The sequence below is a fragment of the Hyperolius riggenbachi genome, chromosome 3 (genome assembly GCF_040937935.1).
Source record: "Hyperolius riggenbachi isolate aHypRig1 chromosome 3, aHypRig1.pri, whole genome shotgun sequence".
Lineage (NCBI taxonomy): Eukaryota > Metazoa > Chordata > Amphibia > Anura > Hyperoliidae > Hyperolius > Hyperolius riggenbachi.
In genome coordinates, this window is record NC_090648.1 from 350,080,702 (window position 1) to 350,101,685 (window position 20,984).

Genomic DNA, 20,984 nt, shown 5'->3' on the forward strand with positions numbered 1-20,984 from the left:
AAAATACACAACCACTGCATTTCATATTTGCAGTTTGTCTACAGTCACTATATAGGGACTCACCTTTGCGCACTTTGCTCTCCGAGTACTGCGGGTCTCCGAACTTGCCTCTTGCAGACATCTGTCCACATGTACCTCATAATCTCCCAGCAGGACTAGTGATTTACACACGTAACACATTTCACACCTGATCCGGGAAACAACATGGAAATTATCAGAACACTTTAAAATCATGCCAATATATCAACAGAATGTACATTGGTTTTCATGCCAATATATCAACAGAATGTACTTTGGTTTTCACTCATCTATCATGTTCAGCACAAATCTTTTTTATTTCTTTTTTTTTTTAGAAGACAAATATGAAATATTACCAATCAATCTTTCACACCACTTCTCACAGCATGGAAGAGCTGCAAACCATCTTACAGGGGCACAATTTTCAAAGTAAATCTTAATACAACATTTCACATATAGGTGGTGTTAAAGTTGTGATTCTTTTTCTCATTGCTTTTACGGAAACCTATGCTTAGCAATAGATTAATCATACTGACATTAAAGCAAATATTCAGCAATGTTCTCCTTGTCCTGCATAGGGGCACAGTGGCAGAGCTTGTGGCGATCTGTCTAAAGTGTAACTGTCGGGCATAAAATCAAAAATCAATTGTTTCATTTTATCTGGTGAACAAGTAATAAGGATGCTAACCAGGCAATCCAAAAGTTAAAAATCACTATTACTTTTCTTTACTTTTTGATAAATAATCATTCCCCATTCCCCAGTTTACCCGACTCTTATTTGGTACATCTGCAGGGCATGCTGGGTTGTCCTTTTTTGCTTCTCCACTTTGCCCTTAGACTTAACTAATGCAGCCTGATTGGCTGAAGCCTCCTGTTTTCCCCTCCCACAGCTCTGTTCCTCTCCGATTGGCAAATATTTCTCATGCTGAGACAATGTACTTACTATTGCAGAGCTGGGTGGGAGTGCCTGAAGTCTGGGAGGAGGGCAGGCAATGCATACACAATCAGGCAGAGGACAGTAAGGGAGGAAAAGACATCAGGACTGGCTTCAAAATAGATACAGTTAAGATGGAAAATTCTAAGGATTTTCTCTTTTTCACTATAGAAAAATCCCTATACTCAAAACGTGGACAGTAAAATACATATGTAAGTAGAGCAAGTATTTATCTACTTATGTGTTTTTTTTCTGACATAGTATGGCTGACAGCTCCTCTTTAAGGTCCTCTGTTTGCCGATTTCAAATAGATCTGTTCTAAAGAACCTAATCCCGGGCTCTTCACCAGTCAGTTTTCGCAGCCTATATGTCTAAAGCTACTGGCTGCAATCTACTGACCCTGGGGAATTTGGAGGTAAAAATGTGATTAATGGCAGGGGTGTAACAATAGCCCCTGTGACCCAAACTGTTCCCGGGGGGGGTTCCTACCCAGTGAGGAGAGCAGAGTTATACATCTCCCTCCACCCATCACCTTGCGGGTCTTGATGAATGTCACATGACATGCACAGATGGGAGACGCAAGGAGACAGCCACTGCACAGACTCAAGGCAACCTATCCCAGATGCAGCATATCAGCACCTAAACATGACTGAGCCTCCTTCGTATTTCAAAGTTAGGTTTTTTTCACTGAAAGCTTTTTTTTTTCCTTTCTGGACATAGAATTGATGAAGCATGTCAAAAAGCTCCCTTTTTACATTCTCTCAGTAGTGTTGTAGCTTGTAAATACGTATTTAAGCATAATCCAACCTGTCTTATCAATGTGTTTCTTTAAAAAGGATCCTCTTCCATTGAACCGTCATTCAAAACGCGATGGATGATGGACCTTGACCTTGAAGTTCAGCTTCTATCTCTTTGGAAGCGGTCTTTGGCTCTGTCTACTATTCTCACTATTTTTCCCCACATTCTGTGCTCAGCTTCTCTCTTTCAGCTAGGTCCTGGGAGCTTGGCTTTGGTCCCGTGGACCTATTTTCTTTCTTTTTTTAACAAATATCAGCTGCTTATCTGGTTTACAAATTCTATGCCTCATCAACAGGCTCTTGCTGCCAGGAGTGGGAAGAATTTTTGTTTTGTTTTCTTTTTATAATCAAACTAATTAACAGATTGCAAAATCACAAAATGAGGCAAAGACATGTTCTACTTCTAGAGTGCAAAGAATAGAGAAAAGATATGCCCCAGCTACAAAATGACAGCTACAATTATTTTTTTGTACGGTTCGCACTTCCTCCAAGCTTTTAGCCCATTACAAGTCATCTGCTATTTGTGAGAAAGCTGTATGCACGTGAAAAGATGGAGGAAAGAAAAAAGAAACGGGGAAGAAAGAAAGGGACATCGCGACATTCAACCAAGAAAACATTCACTCACAGACTTATAAACCACATGCTTACATTTTGTAGAACTGCAGAAAAAAAATAAAAACCTTCAAGTACTATAGACTGAAAAATAGTTTAGAATCCCCCTTTTTCCCCTCCCCACCTTCTATCACTATAACAGAGAGATATAGAAAACTATATTAGATTATCAATGGGTATTGTTAACTCAGAGACCCTGTTATAGTGCCTTGAATATTGATATCTATGTAACAATTTTAACAGTTACTTTAAAAACTGGTGTTTATACGTACTTCACAGTTAATCAATGAACTATGTTATCCTGTTAATTTCTTAATAGTCTTAGGGCCCGTTTCCACTAGTGCAGCGTGCGTCTCGCAGACGCACACCGCACTGAGCCGGTGGGCGGGATCGCAGGCCATGCACGGCTATGGGATTCGCAGCCTCCGTGGCGAAATCTGCGGGGGGTTCCGGGCGAATCGCTCCCGCAAGCGATTCCACCGCGGCGCCGTCATCCCCTATGGCAGAGTTTCCCCGTGCGAATGATGTGCGGGGAAACTCTGCCGAATCGCCGGCGAAACCGCCCTAGTGGAAACGGGCCCTTATAGTCTCTGCCTTTAAAGGGGCACTATAGCGAAACTTAGGTTACTGGGATAACCCTAGTAGCATGTTTCCAATAGGAAGAGCAGCACATTTAGGTAGTCTATCTGTTTAGAAAGGTAGGCTGGGTAGGATAATTTATAGCACACAAAGTAAGAGGAAAATGAATGATGTCATCCTTTGCTAACAAGCGGCTTTCTCTCCCGTCTGTGCTGTGAGATAAAAGCCCATTCTGAAATGTAGACTCCATCAGCAGCAAGTACTGATACCTTAGGTAAATAAAGAAGAGGCTGCCTGTTTATTTACCAAAGTTAAATTTCACAGCACATAAACAGTACTTGCTGCTGTCGGAGCCTGCATTACAAAACATGCTTGTATCTCACAGCACAGAGAGGAGAGAAATCAGCTGTAACAGCTGAACAGGGGAGGACGTCACTTTCCTCTTACTGAAGCCAGGATCTGTTTGTAAATTATCCTATTAAGCCCATCTTTGTAAACAAGTACACTACCTAATATGTGTTGCTCTTCCTATTAGAAACATGCTACTAGAGTTATTCCAGCAGCTTAAATTTTGCTATAGTGTCCCTTTAACATGCTCTCCTCAGACAACAATTTTTTCACTTTCTCTGATTCATGTTCAGTGTGGGACACTTGTTTAAGTATTTATTTATTTATTTATTTATTGTATTTATAAAGCGCCAACATATTACGCAGCGCTGGACATTAATTTAGGTTACAGACAATATTTAGGGGTGACAAACAGCAATATGACAATACAGGAATACAAGAAAACCAGATCACACAGCACAGTATGAGTACCAGGTAATGCTTAGTCAGTCACTGGATGGGAGCATGGAGTTAGGCAAGTTAGGTTCACTCAAATGCATAGCATGGGTGCACAGTAATAGAGGTGCATGATCAGGTAGGACACAAAAGGAGTGAGGACCCTGCCCAAAGGCTTACAATCTAGAGGGAGAGGTAGGGACACGAGAGGTAGGGGACCAGAGTTCGGCTGTGGGTTTAGAGCAATTGTGAGGGGTGGTAGGCAAGAGTGAAAAGGTGAGTTTTGAGGGCCTTCTTGAAGGTGTTGAAGGAGGAGGCTGCCCTAATGGGTGGAGGTAGGGAGTTCCATAGTGTCGGAGCGGCTCTTGAGAAGTCTTGGAGGCGTGCATGGGACTGGGTGATGCGGGGGACGGTCAGGCGAAGTTCATTGGAGGAGCGGAGTGAGCGGCTTGGTGTGTATCTCTGAGTAAGATCAGAAATGTAGGTTGGACAGGTTTTGTGGATGGATTTGTAGGTCAGACACAATATCTTGAATCTGATTCTGGACTGGATAGGAAGCCAGTGGAGGGATTCACGGAGGGGAGCCGCCCTGGTGGAGCGATGGGAGGAGTGGATAATTCTGGCAGCCGCATTCATGATGGACTGCAGTGGGGCTATTCGGGTCTTAGGGAGTCCAGACAGAAGGGCATTGCAGTAGTCGAGGCGGGAAATTATGAGGGCATGGATGAGGAGTTTGGTGGTGGCAGGGGTCAGGAAAGGGCGAATCTTACAGATGTTACGAAGGTGGAAGTTGCAGGACTTTGTGAGGTTTTGGATGTGGGGAGTGAAGGAGAGTGCGGAGTCCAGGGTGACACCCAGACAGCGGGCTTGAGAGGTAGGGTGAATAGTAGTGTGGTTAACAGTGACCTGCACATCTGGGAGGTCCAGGGATGACCGGGGTGGGAAGATCATAAATTCATAAAAGTAGGCTGAATGATTGACTCCACAATTGCAAACATGTGTGTCACTAATCAAAATGTACCTGAACTGACATGCCACATGGGGCCTGATACAGTAAACTGCAGTAAAGATGCTGTTTTACAGGGAGCGCACAGCAATCTTACCGTTACTAGCGACAATGGGCCCGTTAACCCACTAGCCCATAACCGCAGTAATTGCTATGGTAAGGTGCATTACCATTACATGTGCATTATTGTGTGTGGCGCTAAAGGGTGAACAGGCGGTGCTCCTTCAGTACTAGTAACATTAGAATGCAGCGCGCTCCCTGCATGCACCAACTTTACCACAGTACTGCATTAGGCCAATGATGAGATACATATAGTTACATATAGTTCTACTACAATTCTGCCTGGGTTCATGTTCATTTTTTTTTCTTTCAGAGCAAAGGTTAATGAAGCAGGGTTTTAAATATGCAAATGAGACATTCAATTTGCAGTGGAATGCAGCGGCTGATCTCCTGAAAAGTAAATAATAGAAAAAACACTGGTATCCAACTGAGCAATCACTTCAAATAACAGAAACATTCAAAAGGGTATTGCTCTATTTTTTTCTGTGATGGAGCTGACTGAACCAAATTTTACATCATACTGACATGGCTGTTTACACTTCACAGCCTTCAAATTGAAGACAAGACATGAGACTCCAGGAAATGTATTTTTACCATTACTACTACATAAACAATTGCACTGCATGTACTATCTATCTATACAGTAGAATCTTGTTATCGTAAACCCTGATATAGTAAACCTTTGGATATAGTAAACTCAGGTCCCAGCAAATGCAACTGTATAAATGTAAATGTACAAACGTATGACCAATTCTTATATAGTAAACGACTTTTCCTGGTTCCTTAGCGTTTACTATAAAGGGATTCTACTGTACTCTTATGGATGGTGCTTACTCAACATTGTGGTATCATTGTAACAAAGGCGTATCACAATGCAGGCTGCACACATTAGATTGTGTGCTACTCCATAGTCTGGTCATTTTATGGGCAGCTTAAACTCTGAATTGTCACCATCTCATCGCCCAATCCTTAGTACTTTTAAACACTGCTAATGAAATCTATTGTAATATGCATTTGCTGTAATCCCGTGGACATTAAAAAAAAAAAAAAAAAAAAAAAAAAAAAGGGCTGACAGCAAAAGTGCCACCACTGAGCCAGCCAGGCAGTTTTCATTGCAACACAGCTTGCCAATGTGTGCTGAGCCGTCTGTCTGGAGTTCAGCTTTAATATCCGTGTCAGAATAAAATAAATCCACAGAATTCAGGAAAGTAACTACTGGTATGTTTTGTGCTGTGAATGTTGGTGGCATGTCAAAATATATACACTCAGGCAAATTAAACTGACAAGCAGAGTGAACTATGTGTATATTATCTGTGTCTCTGTCAGGAGCAGTGAGAGGAGTATTAAAATCCTTGAGATTGCCATACTATATTAAAAGAACACTGCAAGAAAAAGATCTATATATAGGCTAGTTAAACTGGGTGAATTAGTGACTTGTTTCATGAATTTAAATGAAGTCATGGAGTTTTGGTATCTACTATCTGCAATGCTCCAACAATGGGATGCATCACATATAAACCTTAATATAATGTGTAGATTGCTGACAAAAATAAAGAAAAACAATATCTTCTACTTTAAGTAAAAAGAATGGAGGATGTAAACCTCTCCATGACCTGGACATGCTGTGTCCAACACAAAGAATTTATTTCCCTACCACTTGCATTATGTATCAGAGGCTTTTCTAAAGGGCTAATTGATGAAGACGCAAAAGCAATCGTACACAGATGGTTGAACTAAGTGGTTAACACCCTGTACAGCCAGGAATCTATTAGAGAACCATCGCCACTCAGTTCCTATGCAACTCTACTGAATGGTGGTGTTTGTGATTGTCACAAGCCCCCTAGTGGCCGGACCGCACAATGCCTTCCAATCGGTTTCAGCACACAGACCATGCAATCTGTGGTCGCAATCTGTGCGCAGAAACCGCTGGGAATTTGGCAGCAGACCGACTAGAAGGAAGCCTGTGAGTTACAGTAATACAAATTACACACTATTTCAGGGTATAACTGCCACCACTCCTACCGAGGTGTAGGAGACCTAACTAATACCTGCAAACAAAACGGTTAAAACACACTAGTTTATCTAGCTATCCGCAATAGTAGCGACTCTTCATAAGCTAGACTTCAGTTTGTGCAGCTAAATAGCAGGTGTAGCTGAACAAATGAAATGACTTTTTATAAAGTCTTTATTATAAGTGCAATATAAATAATTAATATATACAGAAAATCATTAAAATCAACAATTAGGGAGACAATTGTAGCGCAGTATTAAAAAATGAAAATGGAAGAAAATACTTACGTTCATGTGGAAATATGTCCTTTCTGGCAAAACACGTGCAGTTCTTTGTTTCAGTTCAGGAGCCAAAGTTCAGACAAGATGGCCGCTGCCCATCCTCAAGGCAGCAGCAGGCTCACATCAAGATGGAATTGGAGGAATGAAGGAGGAGGCCCTGGCAAACACTTTTGAATAATCCACAATTTTGGGTGGGGTCTCAGGTTGAGCCCAGGGGCTGGACAGGGTGCGGTTAACCTCTGGGTGGGTTTCTAGTGCTTACCAAATATGACAGTTTTCATATCTCGGCTTACGCTTCCTGCACACACATAACACTCACAGATTCATATTCCTCAGAATATGCCAGTTCATATGACATCAAACGTGGCTGCTTTTGCATGCCCGGTTACAAAGTAGTGGAATACCTCGGGTTCTGGGTATGTCAGGGGCCTCAATTTAATATTAAAATATTCACCAGATCCAGACCAGCAGAATGAGATAACTTTAATACCTCTCATATGAACGGTATTCCTTAAACCAGCTAAAAATCATAAACTCCATGTATTTCTAAGCTGTCTACATGGCTCCAGTAAGTCTGAGCCCTTGCTGTGAGGGAAGCTCACTTGGCTGGGACTCACCAAATGGTATCCTTTCCAAATGGCAAGTTCACACTTAGCTGTGATCTGCCTGTAATAGGAAATCCTTTGTTCCTTGCTAATTAATCAAAACCTTGGGACAGTCACAGACAACAAAAGACCTCCTCTAGCAGCTATGAAAGCTAGTTTTCCAAAAGAAGACCTACCCTAGACATAACATCTTGAGCTGGCAATGCAACGGCAATCGGTTCAGTAAACCGATTGCGTTTTCTGGTCTCACGGCTCTTCCGTGACAGTGATATGAGGGATCGCTGTACCTAATGCCTTCCAGACAGCTGTCACTGGCTTAAATGTACTATACATACATGGGCATACTGCAGCTTGTGCCAAACATCTACAGTGCCCCGTAAATTGCCAGCAGTTCCATGGAAGTGGCAGTGACCCACAAGCTGTCAACTGACAATGTGAACATCTAAGCATTTTTAGAAAAAGAAGTGGGAGTAAATAAATGGTTATTAAGTCTAGATAAATGTCATCAGGACTAGACTGATGTTTGCATGTTACGTCTGTACTTTTTTTTCATGATATTCAAAATACCAAGGACAGGGATACCTCAAGGCTCTGTTCTTGGCCCTCTACTGTTTTCCATCTACATGCATGGCCTTGGCAACTTAATCAACGCATTTAGTTTTCAATACCAAATAATTTTGCGTTAAATGATACACAACTGTGCCAACTGTACCTCTTGGCCCCAGACCTCAACTCCCTCCTCACACGTGTTTCTGACTGCTTGTCTGCTATATCCTCCTTTATGTCCTCTTGCTTCTTAAAACTTAATATGAGTAAAATAGAACTTATCATTTTTCTACTGTCTTTGTCCACCACTCTGCCTTAAATAACAATAAATGTTAATAACACTCCCATAACTTCAGTTCCTAAAGTATGGCGTGTAGGGGTATTATTTGACTCCTCTCTCTCTTTTATTCCTCACATTCCAACACCACCTACACTCCCCAAATTTTCAGGGTAGGGAGGGGACCCCCCTGAACTACCACTGTGCCCAATTGCAGCCCCCGCGCCCCACTGGTTCACAAAATAGGTTTCTGTAACCTATCTCGGGAACCAGCAGGGCTCGGGGGCTGCAATTTTTTTTCACAGAAGTAGTTGGGGGGGGGGGTTCTCCTCTCTACCCTGAAAATTTGGGGAGTGTAGGTGGTGTGGGTGCAGAGATATTTGGGGTGTTTAGCACTGGCAGCATAATTGAACAGGAAATGTGGCAGTACACGTTTCTACTGTGCAGGCTCGGCAGCGTAATTCATAGGGCAGCACGATCTCTACCCTGAAAATTTGGGGAGTATAGGAGGTGTAGCTGCGGAGATATTTTGGGGGATTATATTAAAGTTCCCACTGAGCATGAGTGTAAGGCAGCTTCCGGGCAGCACAATCAGACATTACACCGACACCACCATAAGTAAAAGCATCTCTTTATTTGAAAAGTTTACAACGGCCAACAGCTGTCCAAGTCTGTAGATACATTTCACCTTACTGCACAGGCATGGCCATACTTGTGCAGGCACAATATGGCTATGCTCCTGAATGGCGGGGAGTGCAGCCATGAGGACTTAAGTTCTCGTTGTATATGTTCAGAGGCAGGGCCGAGCCTGGGCGGGTGCTGCGGGTGCAAGGCACCCAGGCGCCTGCCTCTGAGAGGCGCCGCCTGGCCCTCCCCCTGTGGCCGCCGCTCTCCCCCTGTGGCCGCCGCCGCTCTCCCCCTGTGGCCGAAGCTTCAAGCTCCCTCCCTCTAGCCGCCGCGTCAGACCTCGATCAGGCAGGCGGGCGCTAGGACCTAGCACGCCGCACTGATATGCGGAAGTGACATCACTTCCGCATATAGAGCGGGTGCGTCCGGCGCCCTTTTCCTGGTCGGGTCGCCCGCTGATTGAGGTCTGATTGAAGCTGCTGAAAGGTGAGGGGGGAGCGGAGGATGGAGCGTTGGCGGCGGGGAGCGCTCCTGTCACTCACTAGCTATCCTGGGCACAGATGCCACCTGGCTACCTATCCTGGGCACAGATACCCCCTGGCTACCTATCCTGGGCGCACATACCCCCTGGCTACCTATCCTGGGCGCACATACCCCCTGGCTACCTATCCTGGGCGCACATACCCCCTGGCTACCTATCCTGGGCGCACATACCCCCTGGCTACCTATCCTGGGCGCACATACCCCCTGGCTACCTATCCTGGGCCCACATACCCCCTGGCTACCTATCCTGGGCCCACATACCCCCTGGCTACCTATCCTGGGCCCACATACCCCCTGGCTACCTATCCTGGGCGCACATACCCCCTGGCTACCTATCCTGGGCGCACATACCCCCTGGCTACCTATCCTGGGCGCACATACCCCCTGGCTACCTATCCTGGGCGCACATACCCCCTGGCTACCTATCCTGGGCGCACATACCCCCTGGCTACCTATCCTGGGCGCACATACCCCCTGGCTACCTATCCTGGGCGCACATACCCCCTGGCTACCTATCCTGGGCGCACATACCCCCTGGCTACCTATCCTGGGCGCACACACCCCCTGGCTACCTATCCTGGGCGCATATACCCCCTGGCTACCTATCCTGGGGACATATATCCCTGGCTATATATTCTGGGGACACTGTCTGTCTGTCATTATGTGCATTTGCTGGTGAAAAGCTGTCTTATTATGTGCATTTGCTGGTGAAAAGCTGTCTTATTATGTGCATTTGCTGGTGAAAAGCGGTCTCTTGTTATGTGCATTTGCTGGTGAAAAGCGGTCTCTTGTTATGTGCATTTGCTGGTGAAAAGCGGTCTCTTGTTATGTGCATTTGCTGGTGAAAAGCGGTCTCTTGTTATGTGCATTTGCTGGTGAAAAGCAGTCTCTTATGTGCATTTACATGGGGAAAAGCGGTCTCTTATGTGCATTTACATGGGGAAAAGCTGTCTCTTATGTGCATTTAGTGGGGAAATTTTGTCAGTAAAAATAATCTTTTGTCAGTAAATTTTTAGGTATTTGTCAGTAAAAAAATAACGTGAAAGGTTGGCAACACTGGCAGGCTGCGCGGCGCAACGGGAAAGATACAGGCAGCCCACCTCACACTTGGGCTTGGCGGGGGGAGGAGCCTACGACAGCGAGAGTAGGGTGGCCACAGGCAGCCATAAATACGCAGTGTGTGACTGCGTCGCACTCGCAGAGCCTCTCAGCCTGAGTCAGTCCAGAGACTAGCAGACTCGCAGGAAGCCAAAGCCAGCCAGGAGCAAGCCCATGGAAGAGGGGTAGGAATGGGGTATCACATGCATGCGGAAAGAGGTGGAAGGTGTGGGTGTGATTAGGCAGGACACTGGTGTGGTTATGTGGTTGGGCGCGGTAAATTTAACCACTCCCATAGGCGCCAGAGAAAATCTTGCACCCAGGTGCCAGGCACCCCAGGCTCGCCCCTGTTCAGAGGGTCTGCAGGTTGCAACATTGGGCTCAAGAAGGACATGGGAAGCCTCTGGACCATCCAGAGGATTCCCTCTACCTAGGTAAGCATCTGGTTTTTGTTGAATATTTCACCTCAGATTCACTTTAAAACTGCCCCCCACTGGCTTATTGAGCAGCACACAAAAGCAGTTTGGTCTATATCTTTGTGTGTTAGCTCTGGGTCTGCAGGACCTAAGCCTCTAGCATACCATTTTCTGCTCAGTTAGGGTATAACATTCGACAGGAGAAGAGGAGGAAGTGGAGATGAGGGTAGACCATTCTTTATCTTCTGTAAGCAAACTGTTCACTCTTGCTGTACAGAACAAAATAACACACAAGATTTTTATTGCCCAAAACAATTATTTGTGATTGTGATGAAAATCTACAGTAAGGGCCCTTTTCCACCAGCGCGTTTGCGCTGGCTGAATCGCAAAACCGCAAACCGCTAGCGATTTTACAATCGCTACGGTTTGCTTTTTAACATAGGAATCGCGGTAGGTCATTTCCACTACCGCGATTCGCTTTTGTCGGGAACGCGAACGCGCGGCGGAGCGATAATTGCCGCGATTTTGCTATGCAGTGCATAGCATAGCAAAATCGCGGCCGCAAACGTCGGGGGAATCGCCGGTTTTGCGATTCAGCAATCGCTAGCGTTCAGCGTGAACGCTAGCGATTGCAGGTGGAAAAGGGCCCTCAGGGCCCTTTTCCACTAGCAATCGCAATCACAAACGCCAGCGATTGCGATTTTTCATTAATTCTGTTATGCGATTGCGATTTTCATTTGCATTGCATTATCATTGTAAAAATCGCTCCAGCAAGCGATTGCGATTTGCGATTAGCGATTTCCAAATCGAATCACTGTAGTGGAAAATACTTCTCGTGATTTCTATGATAAAGTAACAACCCTAGCGATTTAAAAATCACTAGCGATTTGCGATTTTGTGATTCAGCAATCACAATCGCTCTAGTGGAAAAGGGCCCTCATAGAGGTGTCCCCTGATGTTGCTGGCCTTCCTTCATTGACTTGCAAACTGTGATCCTCTCAATCAGCTGCTATTGAAGCTCTCAATATGATATGCTGTGGGTTTCCTCCCTCCATTATTTACCGTATAACAATGGGTGATTAACACAAATCTAAGCAATACAACAATTGTCGACAAACTTAAGTGATCAAGAAAAATCATTTTCTGTGACCTTTATTCCAGGTGTATTGGTAGCTTTACATACAGGGTGTGCAGATCAAACACTCTGATGTGGGATAGATCTGTTGAGTTCTCAACTGGAACATATGCATTACAAATGAAAAAGAGCATTATTTACTCCAAATCGATCACAAGTATGAAGAATTTCCCATTTGTACAAAAGGTTACATCTTCTACCAAGCTGATCACATGACAGTAGGGAGCGGTTATATGCTTTAAGTCTGGCCCCTCCCATTATGCTCAGGGATGCAGAAAGGAATGTAGCGGACATCATTGCTACTCTATAGCTTAAAACAGATCCTTATTGCATATAAGCATTGTGAAAAATATACACAAGGTATACAGTAAATATTTATGACTTGTTTGGTAAAAGAAACCATAATACGGCTTTAATAAACTACCGTTTTTTGCAAATTCCAGTTTCATTCCTTAAATGCATATCATTATACATTGTTTATCTGCAAACAACGCAGTGATGTTCATAATTTAATTAGGAATGTTGTAGTTATGTGTATATTGTAAAGAGGATAAAGCAGTTCTAAGGATTCAACACTTCTCTTGTACACTCAAGAGAGTCATCAAAGCTTAAAAAATTAAAATTAAAATGCTAATCAACCTGGTTAGAATTATTGGTTGTAAATTATATTGCAATATCTCCTGTGGCACAGTACATAAGGCTATGTATTAATTGAGAGAAAGTCTTCAATGACTTGTTAGTAAATGTATCCTCATACAAGTAGGCCACCACACAAATAAATTCATATATGGAGTTAGGAGGATGAGCAATCTTGAGAAACCACAACAAAACTGTTGATTATATATTAAAAAAAACAAACTGATATCTAACTTTGTTATCACAATTTTGCAAAATTTTCCAACTGAAATGTTTTGTTTGTCAAAAAAGAATCTCCAGAAGCAGAGTCCATAAATCATAAAAGATTTGACAATTTTGGTAAGCAATAATGTACACTTTGTTGCAAAATTTTCAGGCAACGACACAAGTCTGTTTCGGATCAGTTTTAACCCTTCATCAAGCCTTTGTCTCTAGAAATTCTTTTTTTTGACAAACAAAAAGATTTATCTGAAAATGTTGCAATTTTAATATAATAAAGTTGGATACTGAGTTTTGGAATAATAAACAGCTCTGTTGTTGTTTCTCAAGATTGCTTATCCTCCTAATTCCATATATCGTACAGAGAGCTAAACAGCCAAACCAGCATGCTAAACTGAAGTGACCTCAGCAGCATTGTAGGTCTTTGCGCCAGTACAATGCTGCTGCTACCTTACAGTTTGATTCTACAAGTATTTACAGCCATACCACCAACTGTATCAAGGTAACACCGAAAATAATTTGAATGCATTCTTTAAATAGGCACTCGTGGTACAGAAATGTGGTAACATTGCATAAGGTTTACACAATAACTTTGTACTGTGCACAGCTAACAAGTAAACCCGTGTCTAAATCCTATGAAGTAAAGTTAACCTGTCCAACTATTGTACGTGTTGCCATTTTAAATGTATGCCATGCTTGGCTTCAGTTATGTCGCCCTGTTCTAAATTTGCCTCTTTATGTGTGTATGTAATAAGACTTTAGCCCAAGTTGTACTGTAGATTGTGCACTCCTCTTCCAGTGCAAGCTTCCTCCATTAGCCAAATGTCACTCCCTCTGGTTATGATAGTGACAGGATTAGGGGGCCTTAGTCTTCAATTACGTTAGTAGGGTTCACATGAGAGAGAGAGAGAGAGAGAGAGAGAGAGAGAGAGAAAGAGAAAGAGAAAGAGAGAGAAAGAGAAAGAGAAAGAGAAAGAGAAAGAGAAAGAGAAAGAGAGAGAGAGAGAGAGAGAGAGAGAGAGAGAGAGAGAGAGAGAGAGAAATACATTATACAAGAAAACACCACAGACCAAGAAACCATCACATACAAACTGTCACAACTGGTTAAAAGGGCACAGCAGAAATTCCCCAGCACAAAGATTATCCTCTCTTCCCTGCTCCCAAGAAGAGACATTCCTCACCAGACAATTACACAGATCAATGCAGAGCTGGCCTCCAGTCTCAGATCCTCACCAGACATACAACTGGCACAGCACACCACAATCACAACCGACCATCTGTACAACAACAAGCACCTTGACAAACAAGGAGTCAGCCGGCTAGCAAAGGAACTAAAGGACATGGTGCTAAGTAGACCCCAGAGACTCCAAGAAAGCCCCAACTCAACAATCAGACAGCAAACCACAGTGTCCCAACACCAGAGAGAGAGCCCACAAGCATGGCAAACATGTAGGAAACCGCCTGCCCCACAATGGCAACACAAAGCGACAGAGGGTAGCATCATGGCGGAAATCAGAACTTTGCTTATCAATATACAAAGCAGATTGAGGTGACACCCACAACAGTGTCCACCCTCCCCTTGAAAATACTGAGTCCTATTAAAATTTCTGCTCATTACAAGGTAAACCGACTCAAAATGACATCCCTTATCATCAGTAGCTGGAACATCCAAGGGCTGAACGCCTCAGCTTTTGGATCCAAAACAAATGATCCAGACTTTAAAAAGAGACTTGAAAACATTGATATCTAAATCCTCCTGGAGACATGGACCCGGGCAGAGGATGAATCTTTCGTACCCATGGGGTACCGGGAATTCTCCATATCTGCCCAGAAAAACAGGAACATTAAACAGGGCCGCCGTTCAGGAGGCATACTAATCTGGTATAAGGAGGAGCTCACAGAGCACATCAAAGCAATCAAACGAGGAGACAGCCACATCTGGATCAAAATAAACAGCTCCATCCTCACCTCTCAGTCTGACATGTTCCTGTGTGCAGCATACATCCCCCCAACAGAGTCCCCTTACTACAAACCTGACATCTATGAGGTCCTACAAAGAGAAGCCAGCCACTTCCAGTCTCAGGGCAGAGTGCTCATCTATGGAGACCTCAACGCTAGAACAGGCACAGAGAAGGACTATCTGACCTCTGAGGGAAACACATACATACTTGGAGGAGAGAGCTACTACCAGGAACCAATGCAGACAGCAAGAAACAGCTATGACAAGACAGTAAACAATAGTGGGAAAGCCCTGTTGAACCTGTGCCGGAGCCTTGGCCTATACATAATGAATGGGCGAACCAGGGGTGACTCTCTTGGGAGATTTACTATGAACTCACATGTAGGCAGCAGTGTGGTAGATTATGCTGTCACAGACACAGACCCCATAAACATCAATGCCCTCATAGTCACCCCTGAAACACACCTGTCAGACCACAACCAAATCCTGCTGTACCTGAAATCCACCGATAAACCAACCACACAGCAACCTCACCAGAACGGTCTCTACAAGCTGCCACCATCCTTCAAATGGCCCAAAGAGTCTGGCATCAAATTCACCAACATGACCAACACTGCCAAAATCCAAGAACTGCTGACAAACTTTCATACCAACCTATATGAACCAAACAAACAAGGTGTCAACCATGCAGTGAAGGACTTCAGCAACATCTTATATAACATGGCAGTACTCGCCGGCCTCAAGCAGACCAACTTTAAGAGATCCACAAATAAACAGTCCCAAAAATGGTTTGACAGTGAGTGCAAGGCTCTACGTAATTCTCTAAGGGCAGCCTCTAACCAAAAGCACAGAGACCCCAACAACCAGGACCTAAGGGAAGACCACCTACAGAGACAATACAAAGACACCCTCAGGCGGAAAAAACAGAGCCACATCTCCCACAAACTCCAACAGCTGGAGGACTCCCTCCAAGACAACTCATTCTGGGAGTCCTGGAACCATATTGGGACAAAGCCTAAAAAAAGCCCTCTTCATATCCAAAATGGCCACATCTGGCTCCACTACTTCAGGGACCTCTACAAAGACATCCCAGAAAATGCCCAAACCCCGGAACAGAAACAAATAGCCGCAAAGCTGAAGGACATGGAGGAGACAATCAAGGACTTTCAAAACCCCCTGGATACACCAATCACGATGGAGGAAATAAGAGAAAGAACAAAGCTGATAAAATGTAAGAAGGCTAGCGGTACCGATGGCATCCTGCCAGAGATGATCAAATACAGCCCCCGGACATACATGAGGCACTCGCAAGACTTTTCAACCTTATCCTGAGTGCGGGCTCCTTTCCTCAGGCCTGGAGTGAAGGCCTCATAACACCCATCTACAAGAATGGGGACAGATACGATCCAGCAAACTACAGAGGAATCTGTGTCAGCAGCACACTGGGGAAACTGTTTAACAGCATCATCAATAAAAGGATCCTCTCCTTCCTCACACAGCAGGACGTACTCAGCAAAAGCCAAGCTGGGTTCATGCCAAACCACCGCACAACCGACCACATCTACACACTGCACAGCCTTATCAAGACCCATGTCCACAGCTCACGTGGCAAAATACACGCTTGCTTTGTGGATTTTAAGAAGGCGTTTGACTCGGTGTGGCACCCAGGCCTTTTCCTAAAACTCCTAGAGAGCGGAATAGGAGGTAGAATCTATGATGTCATCAAGAGTTCATATACTGGGAACCAATGCAGTGTGAAAGTGGACGGGAAGAGAAGCGCGTTCTTCAAGCAGGGTCGAGGAGTCAGGCAGGGCTGCAGTTTGAGCCCAACGCTCTTTAACATATTTATTAACCAACTGGCTGTAGCCCTGGAATCCTCCCCAGCACCAGGCCTCCTCTTGCATGACCACGAGGTGAAGTTCCTGCTGTATGCAGATGATCTCCTGCTGCTCTCCCCAACAGAAAGGGGCCTACAGGACAGCCTGGCAGTACTGGAGAGTTTCTGCACCACATGGGCACTGCCCATCAACCCAAAGAAGACAAAAGTGATGGTGTTCCAGAGAAAAAATCTAAAAATGCCCACCTCCTCATTTATATTAAATGGCTGCCCACTGGAGACCACAAACAGTTACACCTACCTGGGGCTGGAAATTAACCAAACTGGGAGCTTTAAACCAGCAGTAGAGGCCCTGAAGGAAAAAGCCTGCAGAACGTTTTATGCCATCAGAAGGCAACTTTACCACCTAAAACCACCGGTGAGAGTCTGGGTAAAGATATTCAACAGCATCATCACCCCAATCCTGCTCTATAGCAGTGAGGTATGGGGCCCGGTCACCTACCCTGACCAATCAAAATGGGACTCCAGCCCAACAGAAATCTTCCATCTAGAGTTCTGCAAGTATCTTCTCCAAGTCCATCGCAGCACTTCGAACTCAGCTTGCCGGGCAGAGCTAGGCAGATTCCCACTATGGCTGACTATACAGCAGAGGGCGCTCTCATATTGGGCGCATATACAGAGCAGCAACCCCAGCACTTACCACCATAAAGCCTCACTGAGCCAGGGTGGGGAGGCCATACCACGCTCTCTGAAACAAAACGTCAAGAGCCAGCCCAGCCAAGACCACCAACACAGGCTGACAAAAGCCCAAATAAAAGGAATGATAGAAAGCTGCAAGGACCGATACATAGAGGAATGGAGAAGTGACATAAAGAACTCCCAGAAACTCACTATCTACCAATCACTACAGAGGGAGTACACAATGGCCCCATATCTGGAGAGGCTACACCACCACAAAGATAGACAGGCCTTGAGCCTGTACCGTCTGAGCGCCCACAACCTGGAGATAGAGACAGGACGACACAGACAGACATGGAAGCCCCGGGAGGAGAGACTGTGCAGGCAATGTGACCAGGGGGTCCTGGAGGATGAGGCCCACTTCCTGCTACACTGCAGCAAATATACACCGTTGAGGACCGCCCATTTCCAAAGACTCTCCGCCCACATTGCAGATTTCACCTCCACAGATGAGGAGAGGAAACTCTATATCATACTGGGGGAAGAGGAAGAAACTGTGCAAATAGCTGCCCGATATGTCACGGCCTGCCACCAACTGAGAGGAACATGATAACACATGGACTGTATAACCCCATACTCCCCTCCCCTATGGACTGTATGCCTATACCCCCCTCCCCTATGGACTATATACCCCATCCCCCCCATACCATCCCGTACATCCTCCTATGGACTGTATACCCATGTCCTTCCCTTATTCCCACATTCCCCCCCCACCCCCCCACACACACACGTTAATGTTCTATTTTGCTTTGGCAATGCTAAATGTATTTGGTCCTGCCAATAAAGCTGATTTGGATTTGGAGAGAGAGAGAGAAAAAGAGAGAGAGAGAAAGAGAGAGAGAGAGAGAAAAAGAAGAGAGAGAGAGAAAAAGAGAGAGAGAGAGAGAGAGAGAGAGAGAGAGAGAGAGAGAGAGAGAGAGAGAGAGAGAGAGAGAGAGAGAGAGAGAGAGAGAGAGAGCGCTAACACTGCATCCTAAAGGATTTAGGATCCTGTTGCAATGGATACAATTATTGCATGTTCAATGACAGCTGGAAGCAGTACCAATCTTAGAAGGGAACTCAACTGTCATAATTTCAAACTAACTGTAAGGAGTGCTAATGCATGAGATAAACAAATAAGGAGAGATAATTCATGAGATAAATAGATAAGAGGGTTGATTCACTATAACAAATAGCGTGCCTTATCGGAGTTAAAGTGCCTCATCAGGGTTAACATGCCTTATTGGGGTTAACATGCCTTATCAGAGTAGCATAGCGAGCCTGCTAATTGGCAATGACGAGAGCTCCACTCGTCCTGCCCTGAGCCCTTGCAGGTCCAATCACTTTAAAATACATTATCCCTGCACTTTGATTGGCCCAATAGGCTGCCTGTCACTTGCCAGGAAACTTGACAGGCAGCCTATTGGGCCAATCAAAGTGCGGGGATAATGTCCTTTAAAGTGATTGGACCTTCAGGGGCTCAGGGCAGGACGAGTGGAGCTCTCGTCATTGCCAATTAGCAGGCATAAGTTCGTAGCGCTCGCTATGCTACTCTGATAAGGCATGCTATTTGTTTTAGTGAATCAATCCCTTAGAGAGCTAAGCCATGAGTTATGTCAAATAAGGAGAGCTAAACCATGAGTTAAGTTAGATAAGGAGAGGTAAATCATGAGTTAATTCATTTAAGGAGTGATAAATTGTGAGTTAATAAGGTAAGATACATTAACAGAAAAGCTTTGTGAATCAGGCCCAATGAGTGAGTGACCAGACTTAGCTAATATGCAAATAACTAATCAAGCATTCTATTTCACCTCTTCTGGTCAAGCACAGATCGCCCCTTTCATCAGTCTATATTAAAAGCTCTAGGTTAACCTCTCACATTTTGATGCACGTTATAGTAAATTTGTATGAACTAGTAAAGCGCACAGTTTTTCTGTACTGCATGCATGTGCTTCTTGCAGTAAATCTATGTAATGCCTGGCTGTGGCTGCTGGCTAGTTCCCTGCTGGCAGCAGAGTGGGAGTTCCCTTCTCAGCACAGAGCTGATCATCCTACAAAGCCCATCTCCTCCCGTAATTTACATGCTGTATATTACATGGCAATCAAAGAAAATGAGAGACACTGTCGCTAGGCAATACTATGAATTATCTGACTGTAGCTTGTGTACTATATAATACACTGCATCTCCAAGCAAGGGAGCCTGCTTGGATTACAGTAATGGTTATAAACAGCACCTGGCAGGTCTTGAACCTCACACTTCAAGCTTACACAACCTTCTTAACTGCATGCAAAACTCACAGAGGAAAGCTAATTTAGGTTGTGCGTGGCTTCAGTGAGGCTATCATTTTAACATTATATTTAATACAGTTCAGGTGAAAAGTTGGTGCAAATAATTGTTACTTGCATGGAGATTATTGCTATGTATGCACCTATGCAAAAAAGGTTGTCAAATTAAATCAGTTTCCTGAAAAGTAAATAGAAGCTAAAAACTGATATCAAACAGGGCGAAGGGAGAAAATAAGGTTTTACTGCAGGGAAGTTCAAAGGGGCATTACGTCTAGTCAGTTGCTCCGTTTTCCCATTTCATGTGGTTAAATGTACAAAAACACCTCTAGCCACACAGAGGAACCTCCATGTCCCACTGATTTGTTAAAAGGAAGTTGTGGTGTTTAGTAAAATATTCTCAAAAAATGTGTGCCCTAGCACACAATATATCACAAAAATTCGCACACATCTCCGTATTGAAAATGTATCAAAACTTTATTCAAAAAGGACTAATATGCCTAATTATAAAAATTAGCTGATTGTGCAGTGTCTGTCCCCAATATAGTGCTACCCCTTTAAAAAATAAACAGACAAGTCTGTGTCAGCTTTCAGTCAATTAATTTACCACACTCGGGTCGGGACAATGCATCACTTCAGATATACCTCCCAATCCCCTATCAAAGTGCACTGTATGTTGCAGGCCTGAAAGGATCCTCTTCTGCTATATTGTGTTTAACATGGTATAAATATCCCTCCACTCTCTTCCTCTTATGATATCGGGGTACTATCTCTCCCTAAGATGCTTTCCTATGACAAGGATCTAAATTGATTAGTCAATCTCACTTGTCAGTATAATATTGACCTGCATGTCCACATGCACGGTATAGGATGATGACGCACATAAACGGGTCTGCTCACCACGCGTTCTCCAGGACGCTTTACTAAGTGCTGTACACTCACGTGGCCCGTTGTTAATGACTCACAAGCCTTTGCGTCCTCTGATGCTCCCCGCCGGCAGCGGA

At 44.4% G+C, this 20,984-nt stretch overlaps 1 protein-coding gene across 3 annotated transcripts in view; it reads right to left on the reverse strand.

Moving 5' to 3' along the window:
* UIMC1 (ubiquitin interaction motif containing 1) overlaps window positions 1-20,984 on the reverse strand; it is a 209,430-nt gene that overhangs the window by 30,152 nt on the left and 158,294 nt on the right. For 2 of the 3 annotated variants that reach the window (XM_068277053.1, XM_068277054.1), the window contains exon 11: window positions 64-187. In XM_068277053.1, coding sequence (XP_068133154.1) covers window positions 64-187 — 124 coding nt within the window. Of the gene's footprint in view, window positions 1-63; window positions 188-20,984 lie in introns of those variants that run through there. The other variant, XM_068277058.1, reaches the window with a different exon arrangement.